The 21,592-nt window shown below is 51.6% G+C and overlaps 14 protein-coding genes across 14 annotated transcripts; 7 read left to right on the top strand and 7 right to left on the bottom strand.

The window, feature by feature from the left end:
• Nucleotides 1–666: 666 nt before the first annotated feature.
• Nucleotides 667–1,749, top strand: N7515_002907 (oxidoreductase, short-chain dehydrogenase/reductase family; the record flags this gene model as incomplete). Its single annotated transcript, XM_056663651.1, has 4 exons — nt 667–721; nt 772–1,210; nt 1,268–1,512; nt 1,562–1,749. The coding sequence occupies 4 exons, from the start codon at nt 667–669 to the stop codon at nt 1,747–1,749; spliced, it is 927 nt and encodes a 308-aa protein (XP_056525764.1).
• A 263-nt stretch (nt 1,750–2,012) lies between these two features.
• On the bottom strand, nt 2,013–2,777 carry N7515_002906 (thioredoxin peroxidase DOT5; the record flags this gene model as incomplete). The annotated part of the gene is made up of 2 exons (XM_056663650.1): nt 2,013–2,410; nt 2,495–2,777. The coding sequence occupies 2 exons, from the start codon at nt 2,775–2,777 to the stop codon at nt 2,013–2,015; spliced, it is 681 nt and encodes a 226-aa protein (XP_056525763.1).
• A 519-nt stretch (nt 2,778–3,296) lies between these two features.
• Nucleotides 3,297–3,933, top strand: N7515_002905 (putative mitochondrial protein sorting (Msf1); the record flags this gene model as incomplete). The annotated part of the gene is made up of 2 exons (XM_056663649.1): nt 3,297–3,449; nt 3,520–3,933. The coding sequence occupies 2 exons, from the start codon at nt 3,297–3,299 to the stop codon at nt 3,931–3,933; spliced, it is 567 nt and encodes a 188-aa protein (XP_056525762.1).
• Nucleotides 3,934–4,352: 419 nt separating this feature from the next.
• N7515_002904 (uncharacterized protein) lies at nt 4,353–5,372 on the bottom strand (the record flags this gene model as incomplete). Its single annotated transcript, XM_056663648.1, has 2 exons — nt 4,353–5,109; nt 5,176–5,372. 2 exons carry the CDS (start codon nt 5,370–5,372, stop codon nt 4,353–4,355), a joined length of 954 nt encoding a protein of 317 aa, XP_056525761.1.
• Nucleotides 5,373–5,712: 340 nt separating this feature from the next.
• On the top strand, nt 5,713–7,173 carry N7515_002903 (ethanolamine-phosphate cytidylyltransferase; the record flags this gene model as incomplete). Its single annotated transcript, XM_056663647.1, has 3 exons — nt 5,713–5,839; nt 5,894–6,011; nt 6,075–7,173. The coding sequence occupies 3 exons, from the start codon at nt 5,713–5,715 to the stop codon at nt 7,171–7,173; spliced, it is 1,344 nt and encodes a 447-aa protein (XP_056525760.1).
• A 338-nt stretch (nt 7,174–7,511) lies between these two features.
• N7515_002902 (monothiol glutaredoxin GRX5) lies at nt 7,512–8,108 on the bottom strand (the record flags this gene model as incomplete). The annotated part of the gene is made up of 3 exons (XM_056663646.1): nt 7,512–7,666; nt 7,742–8,036; nt 8,085–8,108. 3 exons carry the CDS (start codon nt 8,106–8,108, stop codon nt 7,512–7,514), a joined length of 474 nt encoding a protein of 157 aa, XP_056525759.1.
• Nucleotides 8,109–8,338: 230 nt separating this feature from the next.
• On the top strand, nt 8,339–9,091 carry N7515_002901 (putative flavoprotein; the record flags this gene model as incomplete). Its single annotated transcript, XM_056663645.1, has 2 exons — nt 8,339–8,651; nt 8,703–9,091. The coding sequence occupies 2 exons, from the start codon at nt 8,339–8,341 to the stop codon at nt 9,089–9,091; spliced, it is 702 nt and encodes a 233-aa protein (XP_056525758.1).
• Nucleotides 9,092–9,134: 43 nt separating this feature from the next.
• Nucleotides 9,135–10,394, bottom strand: N7515_002900 (putative para-hydroxybenzoate-polyprenyltransferase Coq2; the record flags this gene model as incomplete). Its single annotated transcript, XM_056663644.1, has 1 exon — nt 9,135–10,394. The coding sequence occupies one exon, from the start codon at nt 10,392–10,394 to the stop codon at nt 9,135–9,137; it is 1,260 nt and encodes a 419-aa protein (XP_056525757.1).
• Nucleotides 10,395–11,126: 732 nt separating this feature from the next.
• Nucleotides 11,127–13,476, top strand: N7515_002899 (putative JmjC domain protein; the record flags this gene model as incomplete). Its single annotated transcript, XM_056663643.1, has 2 exons — nt 11,127–11,394; nt 11,459–13,476. The coding sequence occupies 2 exons, from the start codon at nt 11,127–11,129 to the stop codon at nt 13,474–13,476; spliced, it is 2,286 nt and encodes a 761-aa protein (XP_056525756.1).
• A 200-nt stretch (nt 13,477–13,676) lies between these two features.
• N7515_002898 (uncharacterized protein) lies at nt 13,677–14,329 on the bottom strand (the record flags this gene model as incomplete). The annotated part of the gene is made up of 3 exons (XM_056663642.1): nt 13,677–13,771; nt 13,826–14,141; nt 14,192–14,329. The coding sequence occupies 3 exons, from the start codon at nt 14,327–14,329 to the stop codon at nt 13,677–13,679; spliced, it is 549 nt and encodes a 182-aa protein (XP_056525755.1).
• A 213-nt stretch (nt 14,330–14,542) lies between these two features.
• N7515_002897 (cytochrome c oxidase assembly factor 1 family protein) lies at nt 14,543–15,159 on the top strand (the record flags this gene model as incomplete). Its single annotated transcript, XM_056663641.1, has 2 exons — nt 14,543–14,983; nt 15,070–15,159. The coding sequence occupies 2 exons, from the start codon at nt 14,543–14,545 to the stop codon at nt 15,157–15,159; spliced, it is 531 nt and encodes a 176-aa protein (XP_056525754.1).
• Nucleotides 15,160–15,411: 252 nt separating this feature from the next.
• On the bottom strand, nt 15,412–16,362 carry N7515_002896 (mitochondrial 54S ribosomal protein uL3m; the record flags this gene model as incomplete). Its single annotated transcript, XM_056663640.1, has 2 exons — nt 15,412–15,518; nt 15,576–16,362. 2 exons carry the CDS (start codon nt 16,360–16,362, stop codon nt 15,412–15,414), a joined length of 894 nt encoding a protein of 297 aa, XP_056525753.1.
• Nucleotides 16,363–16,785: 423 nt separating this feature from the next.
• N7515_002895 (uncharacterized protein) lies at nt 16,786–17,522 on the top strand (the record flags this gene model as incomplete). Its single annotated transcript, XM_056663639.1, has 2 exons — nt 16,786–17,296; nt 17,371–17,522. The coding sequence occupies 2 exons, from the start codon at nt 16,786–16,788 to the stop codon at nt 17,520–17,522; spliced, it is 663 nt and encodes a 220-aa protein (XP_056525752.1).
• A 376-nt stretch (nt 17,523–17,898) lies between these two features.
• Nucleotides 17,899–21,327, bottom strand: phoC (uncharacterized protein; the record flags this gene model as incomplete). The annotated part of the gene is made up of 6 exons (XM_056663638.1): nt 17,899–18,114; nt 18,168–18,337; nt 18,388–20,851; nt 20,909–20,959; nt 21,018–21,143; nt 21,202–21,327. The coding sequence occupies 6 exons, from the start codon at nt 21,325–21,327 to the stop codon at nt 17,899–17,901; spliced, it is 3,153 nt and encodes a 1,050-aa protein (XP_056525751.1).
• Nucleotides 21,328–21,592: the final 265 nt, after the last annotated feature.

The raw sequence follows: 21,592 nt of genomic DNA, 5'->3' as shown, positions 1-21,592 counted from the left end.
GCTAGCTATCCTGTGTGGAGATTACCAAATTGTCCTACATGATACCCTGCCCCGCTGCCCGAGGATCTACGTGTGGTGACGGTGTGGCTCTTGGTATTCTCCTTCTGCACTGGGCCCGACTCGAAGAAAACCTGTCATCTTATGATCTTACCTATAGCTGTTGCATGTACAGAGATTCCTTGGACTGTTGATCCAAAGTTGAGAAGAGTGCCACCAAGGAACAATTCGCGCAATGACGCCAATCCTTTGTCACGCTTTCTCGACGGCCAACATGCCACAGAGACAGTTGAGATATGGACATCAAGCAAACTCTCATATAGGCAAGCAACAACATTGTCTGACTGAACCTTGACTTGTTCTACAAGATACTTATGGCAACAACAATAAGGAAACCGATCCAACGCGATCAACTCGTTCCCGCCACAGTAGAGGTCTAGAACAGAGATGCCCTCAGTGGCTGAACCCCTGGGCCACTTGTTGCCTCTATCCAGACGCTGGGAGATTCGAAATATATCATAGTGACATCTACGGACCATTGGCTTCTAGTGGCCACGTCCCCTGGCACTGTCTACTTAAAACAGTGATGTCCCTGGATGACTGCTGATCAATGTTCAGAAATTGAAAGCTATCTTCACCTACTAGCATCCACAAGCTAAATCTCCCAATATGCCTCAGTATATCGAGCGACCGGCCAGCGGCTCGAAGTCCCAATTTGAGCCGGGTGAGCAGTTAAACAATGTCAAAGAATACTTTCCAACTAACATGGTATAGGCCACCAGATTCCAATCCAACACCTGTCAAAGCCCGGTCTGCAGTCTGACATGGGAGAACCCAAGCCTGTGTCTACTCATATCCCAACCGACGACTGCGGCTACCAGACCTACAAAGCCGCTGGCAAGCTCGAAGGGAAAAGAGCGATCATTACCGGCGGTGATTCCGGGATTGGAAGAGCAATTGCAATCATGTTTGCCATGGAGGGTGCATCAAGTTTGATCAATTACCTGCCAGAAGAAGAGTCGGATGCGCAAGAGACTAAGAGGCGTGTTGAAGAGTGTGGCCAGAAGTGCCATACCCTCGCTCTCGATCTTCGCACGAGCGAGAATTGCCAAAAAATCATCAAGACCGCTGTGGAAAAGATGGGTGGCATTGATATTCTTGTGAATAACGCGGCCTTCCAACACATGTTGAGTGATATCAGCGAGCTTACTGAGTGAGTTGAAGGCTCATACTGCACTATAGCAATACTCCCTACTAACAGAGTCAACAGGGAACAGTGGGAGCGCACCTTCTCCACCAACATTAACTCGTTCTTCTACCTATCCAAGTATGCTCTACCTCACATGAAGCAGGGATCCACTATTATCAACTGCGCTTCCGTCAACCCTTATATCGGTCGAGGTGATCTGCTTGATTATACCTCGACCAAGGGAGCAATTGTGGCGTTTACTCGCGCCTTGTCAAACCAGCAGCTGAAGAAGGGCATTCGGGTCAATTGTGTCTGTCCTGGTCCAAGTAAGTCTTCTGAATGTCTGTGTTCCAAGTTCACTGCTAACGAGACCAGTCTGGACCCCTCTGATTCCCTCAACCATGCATACCTCCGCTATGGAACAGTTCCATACAGTGCCAATTGGTCGACCTGGCCAACCCAGCGAAGTTGCGACATGTTTCGTCTTCCTTGCAAGCCAGGACAGCAGCTATATTTCCGGACAGTGTCTGCATCCTAACGGCGGTGTGATGGTCAATGGATAAACGGGACTTAAGAAGAGATCAAGATCAACTGTGGTGTACCAGTGATTAGATTGTATAGATAGGGACTTACAGTAGGTATGCGAAATAAAATGACAGATCTTGATCTCAATGGATCTTCTTGCTATGTAATACTGAGCACGTATGCTGAGAGTGAAAAACCAATTGTATTGCTATGCATGCACTGTCTGACGCCTGGTATATCATAATGTCGCTTGTTGGGATGGTGATTGTGATTGTGACTATGCGGTCAATCTCGCGCCGAGTCACTCGGCCTTATCATCTTCCTTCTTCTCAGGCTCTTCTTCCTCAGGTTCTTCCTTCTTAGGCTCCTCTTTAGCTTCCTCTTTGAGCGCAGGCCCAAGTGCAACAAGCTTCTGGACAGCGTCGACAGTCGCATCTGGGCCACCCGGCTGACGAAGCAACACCTTGCCCTCCTTGTTCACGGCGAAAACACCTCGAAGTGTACCCTTGGGAGATTTCTTGAGCCCGATAGCAGCGATGAGCGAAAAGTTGGGATCGCACATGAGCGTATAAGGAAGATTGTGCTTTGTCTTGAACGTGGTGTTGGCCTTGGGAGAATCCCCGGAAAGACCATATACAGACAGGCCAGTGGAGCTCAGGTGGGCATAGTTGTCACGGAACAAGCAAGCTTGTTTGGTGCCTGGACGAGGTAGTGTAAGCAGCGAACTAGATCAGGAAACACCATCCAGCTCTCCGAAGAGCTCTAGATGTGAGTGCAACTTACAGCCAGGTGTGGAGGCTTTGGGGTAAGTAAAGAAGACGACACCAGCCTTGCTCTGCTCAAGGAGCTTCTTCAATGTAGTTTTCTCGCCATCATTGGTCTCGAACTCGCCGCCGAATGTCTCTATATCGATTGTATCATCCACCTCGGGCAGCTTTGGCGCGGGACCCTTTTCGGCGTCATTATCGGTAGCTTCTGGTTCTTGTTTGGGCTTGCGGGCTTGTTTGGTCTTCTTTTCTGCGACCGGAGGTGGGGCTGGCGCCTTACGTTTCCTGAGTTCGACCATATTGTGGAGCAAGGGGGAGAAAATAAAAGGCCGAGGGGCAGAGTGTTATGAATTGACCAGTGTTTATTGGACGTTCTGGAACATTAGCTTGCACCTGTGGCAGGTGCCAGCTCGGGCAAATCGTTTAGTCAGCAGCGAGTTTCATCCGAGGCTTGACCGGGAAAACCCGGTGGCAGATAATGTGGCGCTGTGGCTCGAGCGCCCTGGCCCTGACCCGGACAGAAGAAAATCGAAAAGATTTTCCCCTCAGAGGTCGATCGTAAAATCCACTTTTCTCCAGTATTTTCTCTGATCTGACTCAATTCTGCCTCCCGGTTCATTCATAGACAATAGACTGAACTTCGTTTGTTCACCCTTTCTTTCTCTCTTACCTTACACTCGACCACATTTCCCTCTGCTCGCTCTCTCTACCCTCGGTCCATTCGCTACTCTACATTCTATCCGAGCACATCACCAGTATCCTTTATCACAGCATCACGCGACCTTCAGCGTCGTTAAAGTGATCTCCAATCAGCCACGATGAAGGTCTTCTCTTCCGGCTGCACCTTCAACTACTCATGGGACGAGGTATCGACTGCCAACTGGCGCAAGTACTGTCCCTGGAACGATAAGTCTACACACGTCGTGGGCGTCGACACGCTCTCCCGAACAGTCGACCCGAGCACTGGCATTGTGAGTCATTCATCTTCGAAGCCACGGCTTCCACACATCCCGAGAGGCCTTGTACTGACTTTTCCCCTAGCTGCGAACTGAGCGTCTGATCACATGCAACCAATCCGTACCACAATGGGTTCTTTCACTTCTCGGTGGAACGAACACCTCCCACGTTTACGAAGTTTCCTACGTCGACCCCGTCGCCAAGAAGGTGACCATGTGCTCCACCAACCTCACCTGGTCAAACGTCCTCAGCGTACGTGAGACGGTTGTCTACCGCCAGTCCCCCATCGATCCGGCCACCACGACCGAATTCACCCAAGAAGCGAAGATCACTGCTCTCTGCGGTGGCTGGCAGAAGATCAAGAACAAGGTCGAAGAGGCAAGCGTGGATCGATTCCGCGAGAACGCCAAGATCGGCCGCGAGGGCTTCGAGACCGTCCTTGAGATGAGTCGCCGCGTGTTCGGCGAACAGCGTGAGCTCGAAAAGCAGCGTCTGTAATCGCCAACGCTTGATGACCGTCGACCTCTTTCGCATCATTTCAGCCTCTCCATTTTCATCAGCATCAAGCGAGTGCATATCCCGGCGTCTGTTTTGCATCTTCCAGCACGTGGCGCCAATTGGAGTTCTTTCTTCTCTCTTCGACTTTTCCTCTGCTCACAAATACCACCATCTGCTTTGCTTTGCCTTCGGGCCAAAAAAAGTTCTCTACTAAGTCATTACGAGCGAGTCTTGTTTGTCTTGTTTTCACCTCATGCTTTCTACTGATCAGCCCCAAACCAAGGCGGCAGATGTATTATTAAGAAGCTCCCCATCATAGAACTGAAGTTCTTTGTCGTACAACGTTCACGTCGATGAATTCATACCTCATTAAACTGTTCATAAACCCCAGACAAAATGTATAGACCGCAGCCTTGCTGCTAACCCAATAAACCACCGAGTACCACCCGACTGACACCCGCGATCTCACTCTTAACACTGTTGCGGCTCGCGTCTTCAAACTCACGCACTGCGCCAGCCACCATGATCTTCCGTAACCTGGCATCTGTTTTAGAGAATAACTCGCCCAAAGCCACCGTGCAGACCGATGGAGATGCTACTAGAGCGGTGAGCCGAGTATAAGTGTCAATCAAGACATCACAGAGGGTCGCAAACGTCTCGAAGAAGTCCGGCTCAAACGGCAACGACGGCGTGAGAAGATACGTATATTCTTCACCAGGCAGCAGATCCGAGGATTCCGTAAGTGGGAAAGAGGTAACCGACGCTGCCGCAGAGGAAGCCGCCCCGAGATTTCCTGCTATGCTCAAGTCTGACGGGTCACTGGTCTGCATCGGGAGACCGATCTCATTCGCCGAACTCGTCCGACGGGTCTTGGTACCAGCATGCGTCGCCCGCTTGAACATCTGCGGTATACGGGCTCTGGCCAGACTTGACGAGGAGCTCCCGTCCGGGGGATGCACTTGCTGGAAAGCTTCGAACTCCAATAGCAAGGCATTGAGGGCGCGCAAGTACTCGAATGGGGTTGTATTGACATCGAGGATTGTTGGCAATGATAGGCCTAGAAGCAGATAGTTGACGGCGCGGCGGGAAAGCTTCCGTGCCTCGAAGTATGGTAGACGGGCGATGTCTGCCCGGGAGAAATGTACTGTATTGAACCAATATACTCGTCCTTCGTGGCTGTCAATTCACACGATTTGTGTTAGTGGGTTTTCTTCTCTTCGGATCGGTATGCGATCCACTCACGCCTTTCTCAAGTAGTCGAGAGTTTGTATCCTTTTCGCGGCCATCTCATGGATCTGTTGATAGATTGCGCCTGCACTTTGCGGGCCGAGAAGTCCTCCCCCGGCCACTGCAGGTGGCAGGGCAATTGTTTCAAATCCACCCCCGGACTTGGCTGTATCCCGCCGTGTCAGACTCGGGGCAAATGTAGAGGGGACCATTGGCGTTGGTGGGCTATTCGGGAGCCAAATAAAATGATGCGACGGGAGCGAGTGTGGACAGGGGGTCGAGAGCAAGACCAGGGAGGTACTCAGTATAGGAAAGAGACAAGAGAAGAAAGCGATCAGATCAGTAAAGTAGGCGAACAGATCAACAATATATGTGAAGACTGAAGAGTCGACTCAGGAGATCCAAGAAACTGTGGGAAGTTCCCCGCAAGTGCCTGGGCCCTGGACCCAAGGAATTGTGTTGGTCCTCTTCACGGGTAATTTACCGTCGATCACATCCCCTCCCCCCCTGTACTCCGTCCAGATCTAATTTGGATCTGTCTTATTCTTCAAAATGACTTCAACACCTCCCGAAGAGCAGATTCCTCTGCCTGGACAATGGCCCGTTGACCCTCAGGAGGATCTACCCATCTCGGAGGACCGCCTTTGGGTCGATGGATGTTTTGATTTCAGCCACCACGGTACGTCTGCATTTACCACCTGGTCAATGGCCATGGACTAATCTTTGTCTACAGGCCATGCTGGGGCTATGCTTCAAGCCCGCCAACTGGGCAAGGCTCTTTACGTGGGGATACACTCCGACCAAGCTATCCTTGAGAACAAGGGCCCGACAGTAATGTCACTGGAAGAGCGGTTGGTTCTATCACTTTTACTAGCTGCTAGATTCTATCTCTAACCTTGCCATTACTTGTCTAGTGTTGCCGCCGTTGATGCGTGTCGTTGGGCAACTCAGAGTGTTCCCCATGCCCCCTATGTGACCTACCTACCCTGGGTGTCCCACTACGGCTGTAAATACGTCGTCCATGGAGACGATATCACTTCCGACAGCGATGGAAACGACTGCTACCGCTTCGTCAAAGCTGCTGGACGCTTCCGTGTCGTCAAACGAACCCCCGGCATCTCCACAACTGACATTGTTGGTCGCATGCTGCTGTGCACCAGGAACCACTTTGTCAAGTCTGTAAAGGGCACACTCGCTGGACAGGAAGGAGTTGGAAGCCCAGAGGAACGCCAGGCTGCTGCGGCAGATCTTTTGCGGAGAATCAAAGATTTTGCGACAGACGAGAGTGGTCTTCAGCCTGGACCTCAGGTTTGGACCTGGACTGGCTCAGGTACAGCGAAGCTAGACCACGTTGCCGAGGAGGCTGGCCTGTTCGAGACGTTGGTTGACGGAAAGGGACCTAAACCGGGACAGAGAGTTGTCTACGTTGATGGAGGCTTCGATCTCTTCTCCTCGGGTCACATTGCGTTCTTGCGCAAGGTCATCGAGCTCGAGGAGTCCGAGGGCCGTCAACGTGGCTGGTATGACCAGGACCAAATTGAGAAGAGATTGAAAGACTTCAACGAGGACTATGCTCCAGCCTATGTTGTCGCAGGTATCCATGACGACGATGTGATCAACCACTGGAAGGGCCTGAACTATCCAATCATGAACATCTTTGAACGTGGTCTCTGTGTTCTTCAGTGCAAGTACATCAATGCCGTCATTTTCTCTGCGCCCTTTACACCCACCGAACCCTACCTGAAAGCTATTCCCTGGGGCACTCCCGATGCTGTCTATCACGGACCTACGACCTTCATTCCGCTCACCTATGATCCCTACACTGCCCCCAAGAAGATGGGAATCTTCCGTGAGACCGAGCAGCATGCATTCCAACATGTGAACGCTGGCGAGATCGTTGGTCGCATTCTGAAAAGTCGGGAGGCTTATGAGGCCCGGCAACGCGCGAAGTTGGAGAAGGCCGTTGCCGAGGACTTGGTCAAGGCACAAGAAGCGGCTGCCAACACTCAATAGGGGTCTTGATTGTGGCAAATATTAATTCAGGTAATGAAGATCAACTGTGCATATGATGTCAGACCTCATCAACTGGGGTTTGTTTTGAAACAAGCGTCTACTTCATTCTTTCGACTTGCAATAAATCCATTAGACCGTTGATCAATGTATAGAAATTGCGCATACGGCGTATAGATATCCAAAATACATCCTTTCAAGCATATCCACCCCATATAGAAAGAAAGAACAGCTCATCCGACCAGCAGGATATTAGACCAGAATAAACTAGAGACAAATAATCTTACAGAAACAGCCGTCTACCAGATCGGATAGACACCCACCTTGGGTTCCACTGCTATTTATTCATCCGCCGCGACCAGAACACCCTTAGTCTCCAGAAGCTTCGCAAGCTCACCATTCTGGTGCATGGACATCAAGATATCGCAACCACCAACAAACTCCTTGTCGAGGTATAGCTGAGGAATAGTGGGCCAGTCGGAGTACTCCTTGACACCTGCAGAACCGATCAAGTTAGCAATCAACACCCAAGAAGTACCCAAGCAAACCACCAGAAGAAGACTCTACATACCAGAGCGCAGCTCAGCATCCTCCAACACATTGAACGCAACAAACTTCTTAGGATCAACACCCTGTAGTCCGAGGATTTGGATAGTGGCGCGGGAGAAACCACACTGCGGAGTCTCGGGTGTACCCTTCATGAAGAGTACGACGGGGGCAGAAGAGACGGCCTTATCGATCGCTGTGCGGGTCTCATTGGATAGAAGGCGGGCATGGAGGACGGAGGGAATAGAAGGGCCCGAGGGGAACTGGATGGCCGAGCGGACGGGCTGCAAAAAGGTTGGTCGTGAGACCGGGCGGAAAGCCTGTTCGTGTTAGTTGGGGACTCTGGAATGGGAGGATGATGGGCTTACCGATGCAAGTGCTCTGGAAAACATGTTGAATAAGTGTATGGTAGTTTACAAGAGGAAGGGTGAAGTTTCGGGGAACTTGGAGGTTTAGTATTATTTAATCAGCGGTTGGTCGGATCCCGGTTGAGATCCCCACTTTGATATCTAAGCTCCAGATGTACGGACTACGGAGTAGTCATTGTCGTCTTTTCTATTTGCTTGTTTCAGGTGGTAGATCTAAGATCTTCTTCATCTACTGTGTACTGCATTCAGCTGCAATGGAATCTCAATCGCCTACGCCACTTGTTGCCGAGCAGCATATGCACGATAAGAAAATCCATATCCTGCTGGCAGCTGCTACTTCGAAGCTGTACAACATTGCAGAGGCATTATGTCAGAACAAGAACATTGCAATACGCATTCTAATCAGCGAGCCTGCGGAGAAGCATTTCCTCGGACAGAGCCCGGAACAACCGGATTATGAGTCTCTACTTCAACTAGATGGCGTGGATGCGATCTACCGGGACGAGGATGAATGGACCCCGCCATGGACGCGCGGGGGACCGGTCCTACATATTGAACTACGAAAATGTCAGTGGTCATTTTGAATCTGGTCTAGTGAACTGACTGACATGAGCAAAGGGGCACATATTCTGCTGGTCGCACCAATGTCAGCAAATACCTTGGCTAAAATGACCAAAGGGATTGCTGATAACCTGCTGCTCTCGGTCATTAGGGCCTGGGATACGACTGGAATGGTGGACATGGGATTCAAGACCCAGAAGCCTATGATCTTTGCAGCATTGGCTATGGACACCTGTATGTCCCGACATCCTGTGACGGAGAAGCAGCTGAAAGTCCTACGTGATGAGTGGGGTTGCAGTGAATCAAACCCAGAAGGCTGGGTGACGGTGCTGTCTCCCTCGGAGAAGGGGATGGCCAGTGGAGACATCCATGCTGAAGGCATGATGGAATGGAGAGATATCGTCGCCGTTGTTCTAGAGTACGTCGCGGGACTGTCGAAGCCATGAATAACCAACCCGGCATTGAATGCCTATCTATATCGTTACATGATTATTGTGCGAGCTCGGCCACCATGGCCTCTGGCTCCGCCTTATTGTACAAACCAAGGTACTGCGCCGCATACTCAGCGAGCAAGCCCAAGGAGATTCCTCCACCGGTCAGCAAACATCCGTTCTTGAACCACCACCAGCAGTTCCGAACGCTCTTCAACTGGACCTTCCAAATCATGAGACCAAGGGACAACGCGGCACTGCCGCAGCTGCCGACGAAGAACACCGGACCGCATCCAGCAGCAACACCGGCAGCCGCAAGGAGCGAAACCTGGGTCACCGCCAGGCCGCTCAGGACAGCCTTGGTGTTGTGCTCATGGCGGAGAGCAATGGACTTGATGCCAGCCTTGACATCGTCTTTAATATCCATGTGTGCATAGATCATATCGTACAGAACTGTCCAAGCAATGCAACTGGAGTAAAGGGCTCCTGCCGCCATCAAAGCATCATGATTAGCAAGCAGATCCACCCCCAACGCTGGGAATCCCATAATCGCTCCCCATGAAAACGCAAGACCCAAGACAGCCTGCGGGTAATTGGTTACGCGCTTGGCAAGGGGATAGGCTACCACGATAGGCAAGCTAGGAATCCCATACCAAAGACACTGAGTAGGGAATGAAAGGAGTACACCCAAACCAGCAATCAGCTGTGAACCCGTGAAGAGGACCGCCTTTTTGGGCGAGAGGGCACCCCTGGCAATGGGTCGAAATTTTGTGCGCTCGACGTGAGGATCCAGGTTTCGGTCCCACAAGTCGTTGATCGCGCAGCCTGCACCGCGCATGATCAGCGCACCGGAGAAGAACAGTGCTGCTGTGCCCAGGACATGGAGCGGTGTTGCCCCGGCCATTGGCGCAGCCAGAAGGGTAGAAAAGAGTGTGGGGAAGAAGAGGTAGTATGTGCCCGTGGGTTTATCCAGTCGCACCAATTCTGCATATGGTATCCATGAGCTCGGCAAGGATGCGATTATGCCGGTTTGTGGAGGGGTGTAGTGAGTGGCTGGATTATTCTCCGCGTTTGCCTGGACGGATTGTGTTGCGGGTGATTGCAATTGCGAGTTGTGACGGACTAGGGCTTGTGTTGGCAAGGCATTCTTGATTGAGGTGCCAATGCCAATGAGGGACCGACTACCCTTCAAATGTGTTGAGTAATAGGCGTTGTGAGTGAGTGTAGGGATGCGCCCATTGTACAGGCTGCTGTTGATGCTTTGCCTGGCGCATGGGGATAGCCGACTGCGGAGGAGACGGGAGCTATTAGACAGCATGGTGAGGGCGGAACACCGAACGAGGGTCAATCAAGGCAGGCAATATTCATGTTCTTTTGAAGCCTGCGAGTGTTCTGGCCCTGTCAATGTCGAGAGCTTGTCATGCAGGAAAAAGCGGCCTCGGCCTGGGTCTCACCCTAAGCCTATTCGGGTATCAGATCTATACAGTAAAGTTGAGTGTCGCCAATAATTGACCTACACACTGGAGACATATATTAAATTGAGTATCTATAATCTAGATTAGTAGAGCCTTGAACTAGAAGAAGGGATACAGAATTTATATACTTGCGAAGCTTCTATACAAAAGAGTGGCATTTCACGTGTAAATCTCTGCCTGAGGCCGTTCATCCCGCGTTCCGAAGGTGATCGCCAGATTGAAGCAAACAAGCCGTTGAAGGCACCTTCCGCATTCCTTTCATATCTGCACACCACATCCCTCATATAAGCCTGTGATATACTCTGTCCTTTCATTGTGCAGCTTCCCACTCTATTCTTCCCCACTCTTCTCATCTGAATCACTCTGACTCACGATCAATCGCGACCCGCGCGAAACCACAGCAAGAGCAACACCATTAGTTTGCAAATCTGAGCTTGTGAGACACCAATCTCAGTCCCGACACCTAATACTCTCCTCAAACCATGAATTTGGTTCCTCCGAGCTTTGCGCGCACAATCACAATCAACTGAACACCAACTCATGCCCCCGTTGGGGCTCGGGGCTTCGCGCTCATTATGCCGGCACATCGAACGCGGCTGGCTTTTGAGCCACTCTCGCCTGAACTCGACATTCAACAGGTGGTCGAGTCTACTCCCAATTTTGAGTTCGCGATGAAAATCACCTGCGATGCTGTGGATGACTTTCCCCTTGAACAGTTCGAGAGGCTCGTTCTGTACCAGGTCGTTTTGACAGGCAGACCGCTGGTCGTTGAGGGCTTTCACAAGCGCCTTGACAAAAATATATTCTCGGAGAAATGGCTTCGGGGGAAGTACTCGTCGAAAGGTGAGTCCGTTCTATGGGGTTCTCAGTCTCTCCATAGATCAATATTAACTGGCGCTGCGGACAGTCGAGGAGGTCTGCGATCTTGGGAAGAAAGTGAGCAAGCGGTTCACGATGGGTCATTACCTCAGGAGTCTTCATCTCCTTACTAGCAAGATCACGGCCGACAACTATACAAATAAAGACCGCCAACGCCTGTACCTCAAGGATATCGACTGCCCCCCTGAATGGCGCGATCACCTCGAGAAGCAGTTACCACCCTCTTTGTTCTATCTGAACGAAGCTCCCAAGCCCTTCGAAGGCCCAGCATCGGGAAAGGCGAATCTGGAGGCAATCCCAAAGACCAGTCAAGGCGAGCGCATCGCCCCTGCGGGCGACCTAATGAGCAGTCTTCCTGCAAAAATGCGCGCGGAGAATTTGATGTGCTATATCGGCCACGAGGGTACATATACCCCGGCACATCAAGAAATGTGCGCCAGTCTCGGTCATAATATAATGGTGGATGCGTCCGATGGGACGCCGGAGGATGGCCACCCAACTGTACCTGGCACTTCTATATGGCTCATGACAGAAACTAGAGACCGGCCGATTGTTTCCGAATATTGGATGTCCGTTCTCGGACACGACATCGACATTGAGGATTTCTTTGCTCCCTTGCATGCATGGGAGATTGCACCTTTCAAAACCTGGGTAGTTGAACAGAAACCCGGGGATCTCATTCTGGTTCCCCCTCTCGCTGCACACCAGGTCTGGAACCGTGGCACCCGCACAATGAAAGTTGCGTGGAATCGCACGACAGTGGACACGCTCGAGTTGGCGTTGAATGAGGCTTTGCCGCATGCGAGAATGGTCTGCCGCGATGAGCAATACAAGAATAAGGCCATCGTCTTCTTCACGCTCGACCGATATTCGAAATTATTGCGACAGGCTAAGAAGCTCGACAATCCATCCGTTAAACAGCTCTGGAGTGACTTCAAGAGACTGTTCAATATGTACAAGGCAATCCTGTTGTCCGAGACCTTCTCACAAAGGAAGCCGGAGAAGAACGTCGAGTACCACGCGTTCCAGAGCAATGTTACTTGCTCATATTGTCGATGCAACATCTTCAACAGGTTCCTCAGCTGTCCCGGTTGCGTTGACCTTGGTGGCGAGGATGACCCGTATGATGTCTGCATGGACTGCTATGTCATGGGCCGAAGCTGCAGTTGTATATCCAACCTCAAGTGGGTGGAGCAATTCTCATGGAAGCAGCTGACAGATCGCTACGAATCATGGCGACGGTTGATTGTCTCGTCCGACGAGAATGACAAGGAATTGAAGCTGCAGTTTCCAACATTCGTTGTCGCCCGTGGTCAAGCTGGTAAAAAGTCCGTGGCAGAGATATGTCAAGAGCAACTGGCGCGTCGGCCATGGAATGACCCGAAGAAGCCCAAGGCCATCATTAACCTTCAGTCAGATGACAGCGAAGGCGAGGACGACGAGCGGTCGAAAAAGCGCCGCAAAATGCGGCAGTCTCTCAACGCCAAATCAGCCGACATGCACCGCTGTCACGTTTGCTTGCATTATGAAGTCAACTGGAAACTAGCTCCTTGCTCGAACTGCGACCAGCACTACTGCTACGGCAGTCTTTATCGCGCATTTGAGATATCGCCCCAGGAAGTCATGGAAAAGCATCACTGGCTCTGCCCGAAATGCCGCAAACAGTGCAGCTGTGGGGCTTGCAAACGTGATCCTTCCATGAAGCCATATGAGCCGAACACTACTGTCCTGGGGCACGACACGAGCAAAGTGGCCGATCCTCGCAGTGTTGACACGTTGGTCGACTTCCGTAAGTCGAACCTTTGGTGGTTAAGGAAATTTGGCGACGATGTCCATGGCCGGATTCAGAAGCGTCAGAAAGAAGCGGAGGAAGCTCAAGTGATATGGCAGAAGACGCTCGAGCAGCAGGGGTTCAGCTTTGAGACGAGTCCTTTTGAGCAGCCGATGCAATTTGGCTCGGCCAATGACGAGAGTCTGCAGTTGGATGGCTATGATGAAGAGTTGCCTGTGGATCCATCTCTGTCATCACCTGGGCTGAATCGATGAAATAGATGGAGACCGAAGAGGATTAAGAGCTTCTTGTTGGAATACTTTCTACATATAACCAGGAAGGCTTGGCCAGTGCTATTTGAATAAAGATGAAAGAAGGAGATGTGGTTTATGATTCCCCGAAGGGCTTGCGCTCTTCTGCCATGCTTTAACAGAATCTCGTTTGAACACAAAGGAAATTTGATATTTACGTTTGCCTAGGCACCTTTGTACTCGTACTGTAAATCCTTGAGCGAGGCAAGGTCAACAGAGAGCATGACGCTTCGGGCCAGTAGGATCGATACCAGCATGACTGCCCATAGTCAGACTTGATATCAGCCAACACCTGGGGAAGATGTAAACATACCTCCAGGAATCAAATACAACACCGGCTGAATCCTCCCAGTCGATCCAGAGAAATAAACCAGCCCCAACAACACACAAACCACACCATTACCCGGCACCAGCGCCGCATGAACCCGAGCAATCCGTTCATTGTGCACAGTCATCGCCCTCTTGCCTTTGCGATCCCTCTGCAACGGTGAACATCTCATAATATACCCCGTCGTCAACAACGAGACAAGCCCGAGCAGCGCAAACAACCGTTCAGCCTGACCGGAAGCTGTGAAAACCGGGCCCACGAATACCGTAGCAGCCACCAGTGGAAGCGCGGTAAAAATGATCTGGACTGTTTAGCTTCTGTATTCTGGAAAAGAAGGAAGATATTATGTACACTGTATTGGGCATTGCGAGCATCATTCTGCTTCTGCAAGTGCTCGATGACTCGTTCTTGTTCTTCTTCATCTAGCTCTTCGCGCTCGTTTGATTCTTCGGGGTATCGAAATGCCTTTCGGAGTCTTACAGCTGCCATTCTGCATCGAATAAAACAAAAGTGAAAGAAATTTGTTAAAACGAAGCAAAACATAGAACAAAGTCAACACTCAACAGTGACGTCGCAAGATAGATCCGAATGTTTGTCTTGTTTGCCAATACTTTTCAACCTTCCAACTCAATTAAGCTCAAGCCTCACCTCTAAACCAAAACCACCCACACTCTTAGTCTCTTCCTCTCACAACCCACCAAAATGAACCTCACACGCCCCCTAATCCGCAAAACCATCCTCCGACCCATCCTCCACCGCACCCTAATAGCCGCCCCAGGCCCGAACACCGGTCCCCTCCTAACCCGCCGCGCCGACCGCGAACTACCCAACCCCAACCCAGGCCGAAAATGGCTCTACACATTCCCGATCTTCGTCGTCGCCGTCGGAGCAGGCATGCTGGGCATCTTCAACTACCAGAAATCGTCCAGTAGCGTTGTGCACAGCACGCTGTATGCGCTGCGGACGTCGCCGCGGGCACGGGAGATCCTCGGTGATGAGATTTATTTTGCGCAGCAGATTCCGTGGATTAGCGGGGAGATGAATCAGTTGCATGGAAGGATTGATATTTCTTTTTGGGTTAAGGGGAATAAGCAGCAGGCGAAGATGAGGTTTAGGAGTATTAGGCCTGATCGGATGAGTTATGTGAGTTCTCTTTTTACTTCGTATTGGAAGGGTTACTGGAAGGAATGATGGGGATTGGTGTGAGGATATATGCTAATGGTTAATAGTTCCGGACTGAAGAGTGGAGTTTGGAGAAGGAGGATGGGACGGTTGTGCAATTGCTTGAGAGTGATAGTGATCCGTTCCGGAAGGATTGAGGTGGAGTGATGGAGGTGCGGATTGGTGTGTACAAAATACTGAAGTGCATGGAATTGGGCGTTTGGTCTTTGAATGTTTGTTTCGAGCTGGCGAGGCCATTGAGCTCATACAATGGATGGCTACAGCTACAGGCTAGCAAAGAAAAGAAGAAAGGATATCATTTTATGTATCATATACAAACGCCGCTCAAGTCAACCAATATCGCGCGTATGGTGTAATAGTACATGTCAGAACTCAAAAGCTCCGATCAATCAAGCAGCAGCTTCCGCAGCAGGCTCAGCAGCTGGCACTTCCGGCCATGGCTTCTTGATCGCATCCTGGATTCTCACAACACAGCCCTTGGGACCACTGACAGCACCTGAAAGAACCATTAGCAAACATCCCCAGCAAAGAAGCAGAGAAAGAGTAAACATACCGCTGACAACAACAATACCATTCTCCGAATCAACCTTGAGAATCTTCAAATTCTGCACCGTATTCTGCTGATTCCCCATATTCCCCGCCATCTTCTTCCCGGGGTAAACACGCGAACCACCACCCTGACCCGGACCCGACGAACCCATGGAGCGATGCGTCAAACTAACACCATGAGAGCGATCCTGACCATGGAACCCATGTCTCTTCATGACACCAGCGAACCCCTTACCCTTAGTATTAGATCTAGCATCAACGAACTGGCCCTCCTGGAACCAGCCCGCCTCAATACTCTGTCCAACAGGCAACAAGCCCTCCTCCCCCTTGACCCTAAACTCAAAGATATGTCTCTTCGGCGAAAGCCCATTAACCGAAAAATGCCCCAGCATCGCCCTCGGCACATTACTAGGATGTTTCCAGCCCGCACCAACCTGCACAGCGTAGTATCCGTGTCTCTCGCGGGTCTTGTGCGAGACGACCTCGACACGATCGAGCTGCAGAACGGTGCAGGGCGTGCGCTTTCCCGTCTCCGGGTCGAAGATGGCTGTCATGCCCTTTTTGATTGCAATGGCTCCGGACCGGAGTGGCAGCGAGTTGGCTTTGCGCCGCAGTGCCGCTGTCGATGTGGACTCGAGGACTGGGAGGCCCGGCCCGATGTTGAAGCGGCTGGGTTTCGGCGGGTTGAGGGAGCGGATGCCGAAGTTGCGAATCGGCATGAGTGGTGTAACGAGTGGTGCTCCCCATAGGGAGGTGGAAAGAGGGATCAGCCCTCCTAGGCGCGGCGACATGGTGGGTAATTGGGTGTTTTGGTAGGAGGTGAGTCCGGGTTTGGAGGTGGGAAGTTTTTGGGGGGTTTGTGCTTAGTCAGCTTTTCTGCCGCGGAGGTCGAGTTTCCAAGGTTGGCCTCGAATTGATGAACTTGGTCATACACAGTAGGGTCATATGATACGAAGATGATTGCAGAGAGATCTTAACATAACTAAAATAGCAATCACCGGTTAATCCTGTGACCCGTAGCTAACTTAACTCCGGCATAGACAGCCGCAAACCCGGTCGGACCGGAAGCCGAAAACGCCGAGAAAGAAAAAGATCCCGTCAACTTGGTCTTGTACCAGTTCAACCTCAACCTCAATGCTTTACAACGCACAAACTCTACCTACGCTACCTCCCAGACCCAACGCCAACAAGAGCACAATATCCTCCATTCCAACATGACCACATCCCTGCGCCCAAGCCTCAGATGGCTGCAACCACTCCTCAAAACAAAGCCCACCACAACACTCCAACTCCAACGCCAATTCCTCCCTCGCTTTACAAGCGCGCCATCACGAACATACACAACAGCACCCTTCAGGCAACCCCGCACCCCCTTCCGCACCCTCCCAAACCGACGCTTCAACTCCAATTTCTCCGGAGCTGGAGCTAGCTCGAAAGCCAAAGCAGAGGAAACCCTCACCCTCTCACAACGCCTAAAGAAACTATCCCGCGAATACGGCTGGGCTGCGCTGGGCGTGTATCTTGGATTATCCGCGCTTGACTTCCCGTTCTGTTTTGCAGCTGTGCGCTTGCTAGGCGTTGAGCGGATTGGATATTATGAGCATGTTGTTGTTTCGTTTGTGAAGGATTCATTGAAGAGTGTTTGGCCGGGGAAGATGGGGGGTGGGGAGGAGGATGGACAGGGGCAGCTTGCGCAGGCTGAGGAGAGGAATCAGGAAGAAGCTAGTGAGTTTTTCTTCTTTTTTTTTGGTTGTTTGAAGGGGTGTGAGTGGGTTTGCTAATCTGGTTTTTTGTGGCAGGTATTTGGACACAATTGGTCTTCGCATATGCGATCCATAAGAGCTTCATTTTCATTCGTGTTCCGTTGACTGCTGCGGTTACGCCGAAGGTTGTCAAGATACTGCGTGGTTGGGGTTGGGATATTGGGAAGCGCAAGCCGAAGAGTACGTGAGCGTCAGCTCTGGGATCATAATATGTAGCATAGCGGGAGACATGGATACAGGATACGGGCACAGGGAGGATTGGGATCTTCGGATCATTGTACATTAATAGCCATTCAGCTCTCTAATACGGCAAATCTATTGCCTCCTCCTCTCAATTTTCCAGATCTACAAATAGAGACAGCCAACCCAGGTCAAACCAAGCACAGAGTCTATCCGCCGGGAGAGGAACAGCAAGAGAAATATATGCTAAATCAGCTTGGTAGCTTGAGTAGCAAGAGCAAATATAGAGAGCACAAGGGTAAGAGATGAGGCAAGATACCCAAGCTCGTAATCTTCGTGGATCAATTCACGTTTATGTAGGTGGTTTCCCGAAGCTGAAACCGATCACATGTCGATCATATCGTTGAATCGCAGGATGCCGTTCGCGCGCATGATACCGTTGACACCGTCCGGCATACGGTATGCCCACTCGGCAACGCCCATGGTATCCACGGGCGGGAGTTCCTCAATTCGGTCAGACTGACCGGCTTCGTCAGAAGTGTCGGCCACAAGCACCAGTCCGAGTTCTTTGATTGTTTCCACGAGTGCGGGAACGACATTCTACAGAATAGATTAGCAAGGGCAAAAAGAGTAGGCGCAGGAAAGCAACGCACCAAAAGACTAGATCTACAGATCAATCCCATGAAGTTGTTACTCTGGGCTATCCGAGCGGACTCCTTAATCGACATCGAGGCCCGGCCACTGCTATTAACATGGGGCAGAGAGTCGACATTTCCAGCCAGATCCCGAATCTGTCCGAGATCATTGCAAAGAAGGACCGGATCTGGTGAGGCATTAGTATCAAGCAAGACATGAATGGCATTTCAAACTCACAATTGGGCTGCTTCCAGTTCAGCGCACTACAGATATTGGGGTTATAGGAGGTAAACACCACGGAACGCATGAACTCCGGGTTCTTTTCACGAGCCACACGCGCATGATCAAAGACATCAGTTAGAATCGCATCCGCGAAACTATTGACATCCGCCAAGGAAGACAGATCGAGCTTCTTTTCCTCCGCGGGTGATGGGTAGAGGATGGAGATATTGACGTTGAACTCGATAGGGAGTTGTGCCAGGACGTCGCGTAGTGACAAGAATGACGATGCCAGGAGTCTATGAACCTGCGGCATGTCCTGTGCTGCACCTGTTTGCAAGAAATCGAGGATCTCGTGTGACTTGACACCGCGTTCGGCGCCAATAGCCGAGAACTGGCGATATGTCAAATGCGAGACTGGTATGTCCACTCCGTGGTGGTTGATCATGAACTGCGGGTAAAGGACTGCGACACGGTCTCGAGTCAACTGTACGAAGAGCTGGATGTAATCGCCGGACAGACTGGAGCCGGTGACCAGACCGTTGTGCTCTGAGTCCAGCGCACTTGTGGCCTTCCAGTATGTAGCGAAGTGCGTGATCTCCAGGGGATCGCCGTGGTAGGGCTTGATAACTTGGAAGTTGAAGCGCAGCTGGCCGATCGTGCGGAGGCGAGGGTCGAACAGGGGCAAGCAGCACGAGCCAGTGCTCGACGACTCGGCGCGGAAAATATCTGGCAGAGCCACGCTCTTGGCAATCACCTTTGAGCCGAAGGTAGGGAAGATCTCGAAGTCCACGGCAAATGTATCCAGGTTATCCACGTGGAACGATATCGTGCGTGTCTCGTCCTGTATGGGTAGCATGATCGTGCGTGGGATCAGATCCGACAGCTTGGAAGAGATAGTCATGCGAGCCGCGGGATGGCGGCCTGCCTGGTCAAACGCGACAGACCCAACATTTTCTTGATCGAACAGAAGCTGGACGAACACCTTCTTGTCAAGGAAGTTGTGGCCGTAGCGGCGCAGAGGTATGATAGGCGGAGGCAATTCAAGATCTGGAATGCCATCGGCCATTTCCATTTCAGAGACAGTCGTGTCCATGGACATCGGATCGCCCATCGGACCAGGCTCTTGCATCCGCACGCCATTGAGAATGTCCAGCGGACCCATTGCAGGTTTACTGCGGGAGGGCTGGGCCCAAAGGAGTAGCATGCACTCCAGATGTCCTTCCCAGGCAGCATAGTACATGGCCGAAAGGCCCTTTTCATCTGCGACCTGAGCATCAACACCACACTCGAGCAGAGTGCGCAGACATGGAACGCAGCCCTCACTGGCTGCATGAAATAGCGGAGTCCACTGGTAAAGTTTATCCTTCTGGTCGAGATCGGCGCCGTGCTCTTTCAGCAGCAATAGTAGCTCTGGCGATTGTGAGGCGCGTGCGACCATATGCTGGGGATATAGGCCCTCGGCATCCGGCAACAATTGTGCTTTTCGCTCAAGAAGCATCTTCGCGATGGGAAGGGAGCCGTGCTGACAGGCGAGGTTCAAGGGAATATGATCCGGTCCCTTCAAAGAAGGCGACTCCGGCTCCGGATCGACACGGGCATTGCTACACAGGACCTGCTCCGCGCACGCCAGCTGGCCCTTGACAATGCTGTGGATGAGAGGGGTAAAGTTGTCGTGGTCTGTGATATCAACCGTATGGGGGCCGGCTGTTAGCAGATCCCGCACCATATCCACACGGCCGTGCATACACGCGTAGTGCAGAGGGATTCGGCCATAGACGTCGGCCCGGGCGAAATCGACGGATGCCTTAAGGCCTGCCTGGAAGACAAATGTCCGGCCCGAGATGGCCGCTTCATGGAGACAGTTCCTTTCGTTGATGTCGTCCTCAGCATGGAGATCAACCAGTTGACTCTCCAGTATCAGAGCTAGCACCTCGTCCGAGAACCCGTTGATGGCCGTCAGGAATGTGCGAGTGGCGCGCTCCCGGGCGTCCGGGAGCTGCTGTAACCTGACCAGCCATTCACGTAGAGTTTGCAGATTGCCGGTGGAGGCTGACTGCAGCATCTGGTTATCCATCTCATCTTCCTCAAAGCCCACGGGTGCAGCCCGTTCCAATGGACGCGAGGCATCATATTGAATGTTCTCTCCCTCGGCCCAGGCCTCTAGCTCCAGCCGGGCGGTGGTAGCCCTATCTGCAAGATCCCGGAGAACTTCCCGGTTGAAACACGGTTGCACTTCGACTGCGCGGTGCAGATACAATTCTTTCATGCGAGACTTCGAGGTCTTGTCCCATTTCTTGAGGATTTTGGACATGGCAGTCTCGTTGATCTCGACGAATTGCTGTAGCTTGTTCAAGTCACCATCGAATTGCTGGAAGCCTTCGAACATGGCCATAAAATTGGAGGGAGCTTTGGAATTTGACGTATTCCGAGACTGAGTGACCCTTTTCTTATCGACCAAACTTTTTAGGCGCAGCGAAAACTAGAACGATCAGATGAGATTCTGGGATAGGGCTAAAACACCGGGAAACAGCCATACCTCTGATTCTTTCTGAAGATAGAAAGTATTAACCTTTTCAATCTCTCGTTCCTGTACACATCCTCGTTAGCACATCCACCCTCCCATCTACCGACATATCAAAACCTACCAAGCGGAAGAAAAACACCTCCTTATTCGCACGCAGAGCAGTCTGCGGATCAGCATTTGCTCTCGCAATTTCCTCAGCTGTTCTCTGTGCCGGAATAGTCGGTGTGGCGCTGAGCTGCTTGATCAGCTGTACGAAGGGATCCATTAGCCAAGCGCTTATTCTCCCAAGATGAGAATAAACCAACCTTCTTCAGCGCCTTGTAGTTCACAAAACTGGCGGCATATTCAGGGAGATCTAGCTGCCTGCGCTGGATCTGTTTGCCGAACTTCCTACGGGGGTCAGGCGATATCAGTGGCCGTTCAACGCTCATACTCGACTGCAGGTGCCACAAAGCACATTGCGCAGGGGACTACCCACATGTTTGCACACTCTCGGAGAGAGCTTCAGCTCTCCCGAGCTATAGAAACCGAAAGCGCAACTGCGTCGCGACGTACTCAGCAACGCGGAGCTGAGAGGTAGATAGGGATGGGCTTTTCTGTCGAGCTGAGAGTGCGAGGTGCAGGCGTATTCAATGGGAAGAGGACAGAGTGGGGGAACAAGGTGAGAATGTCTGGGACCGGAGAAGGCTGGTGGTC

This window comes from Penicillium bovifimosum, assembly GCF_028826915.1.
Source record: "Penicillium bovifimosum strain IBT 22155 chromosome Unknown utg000002l_segment0_segment0, whole genome shotgun sequence".
Classification (NCBI taxonomy): Eukaryota; Fungi; Ascomycota; class Eurotiomycetes; order Eurotiales; family Aspergillaceae; genus Penicillium; species Penicillium bovifimosum.
This window is presented reverse-complemented; position numbering and strand designations above follow the sequence as displayed.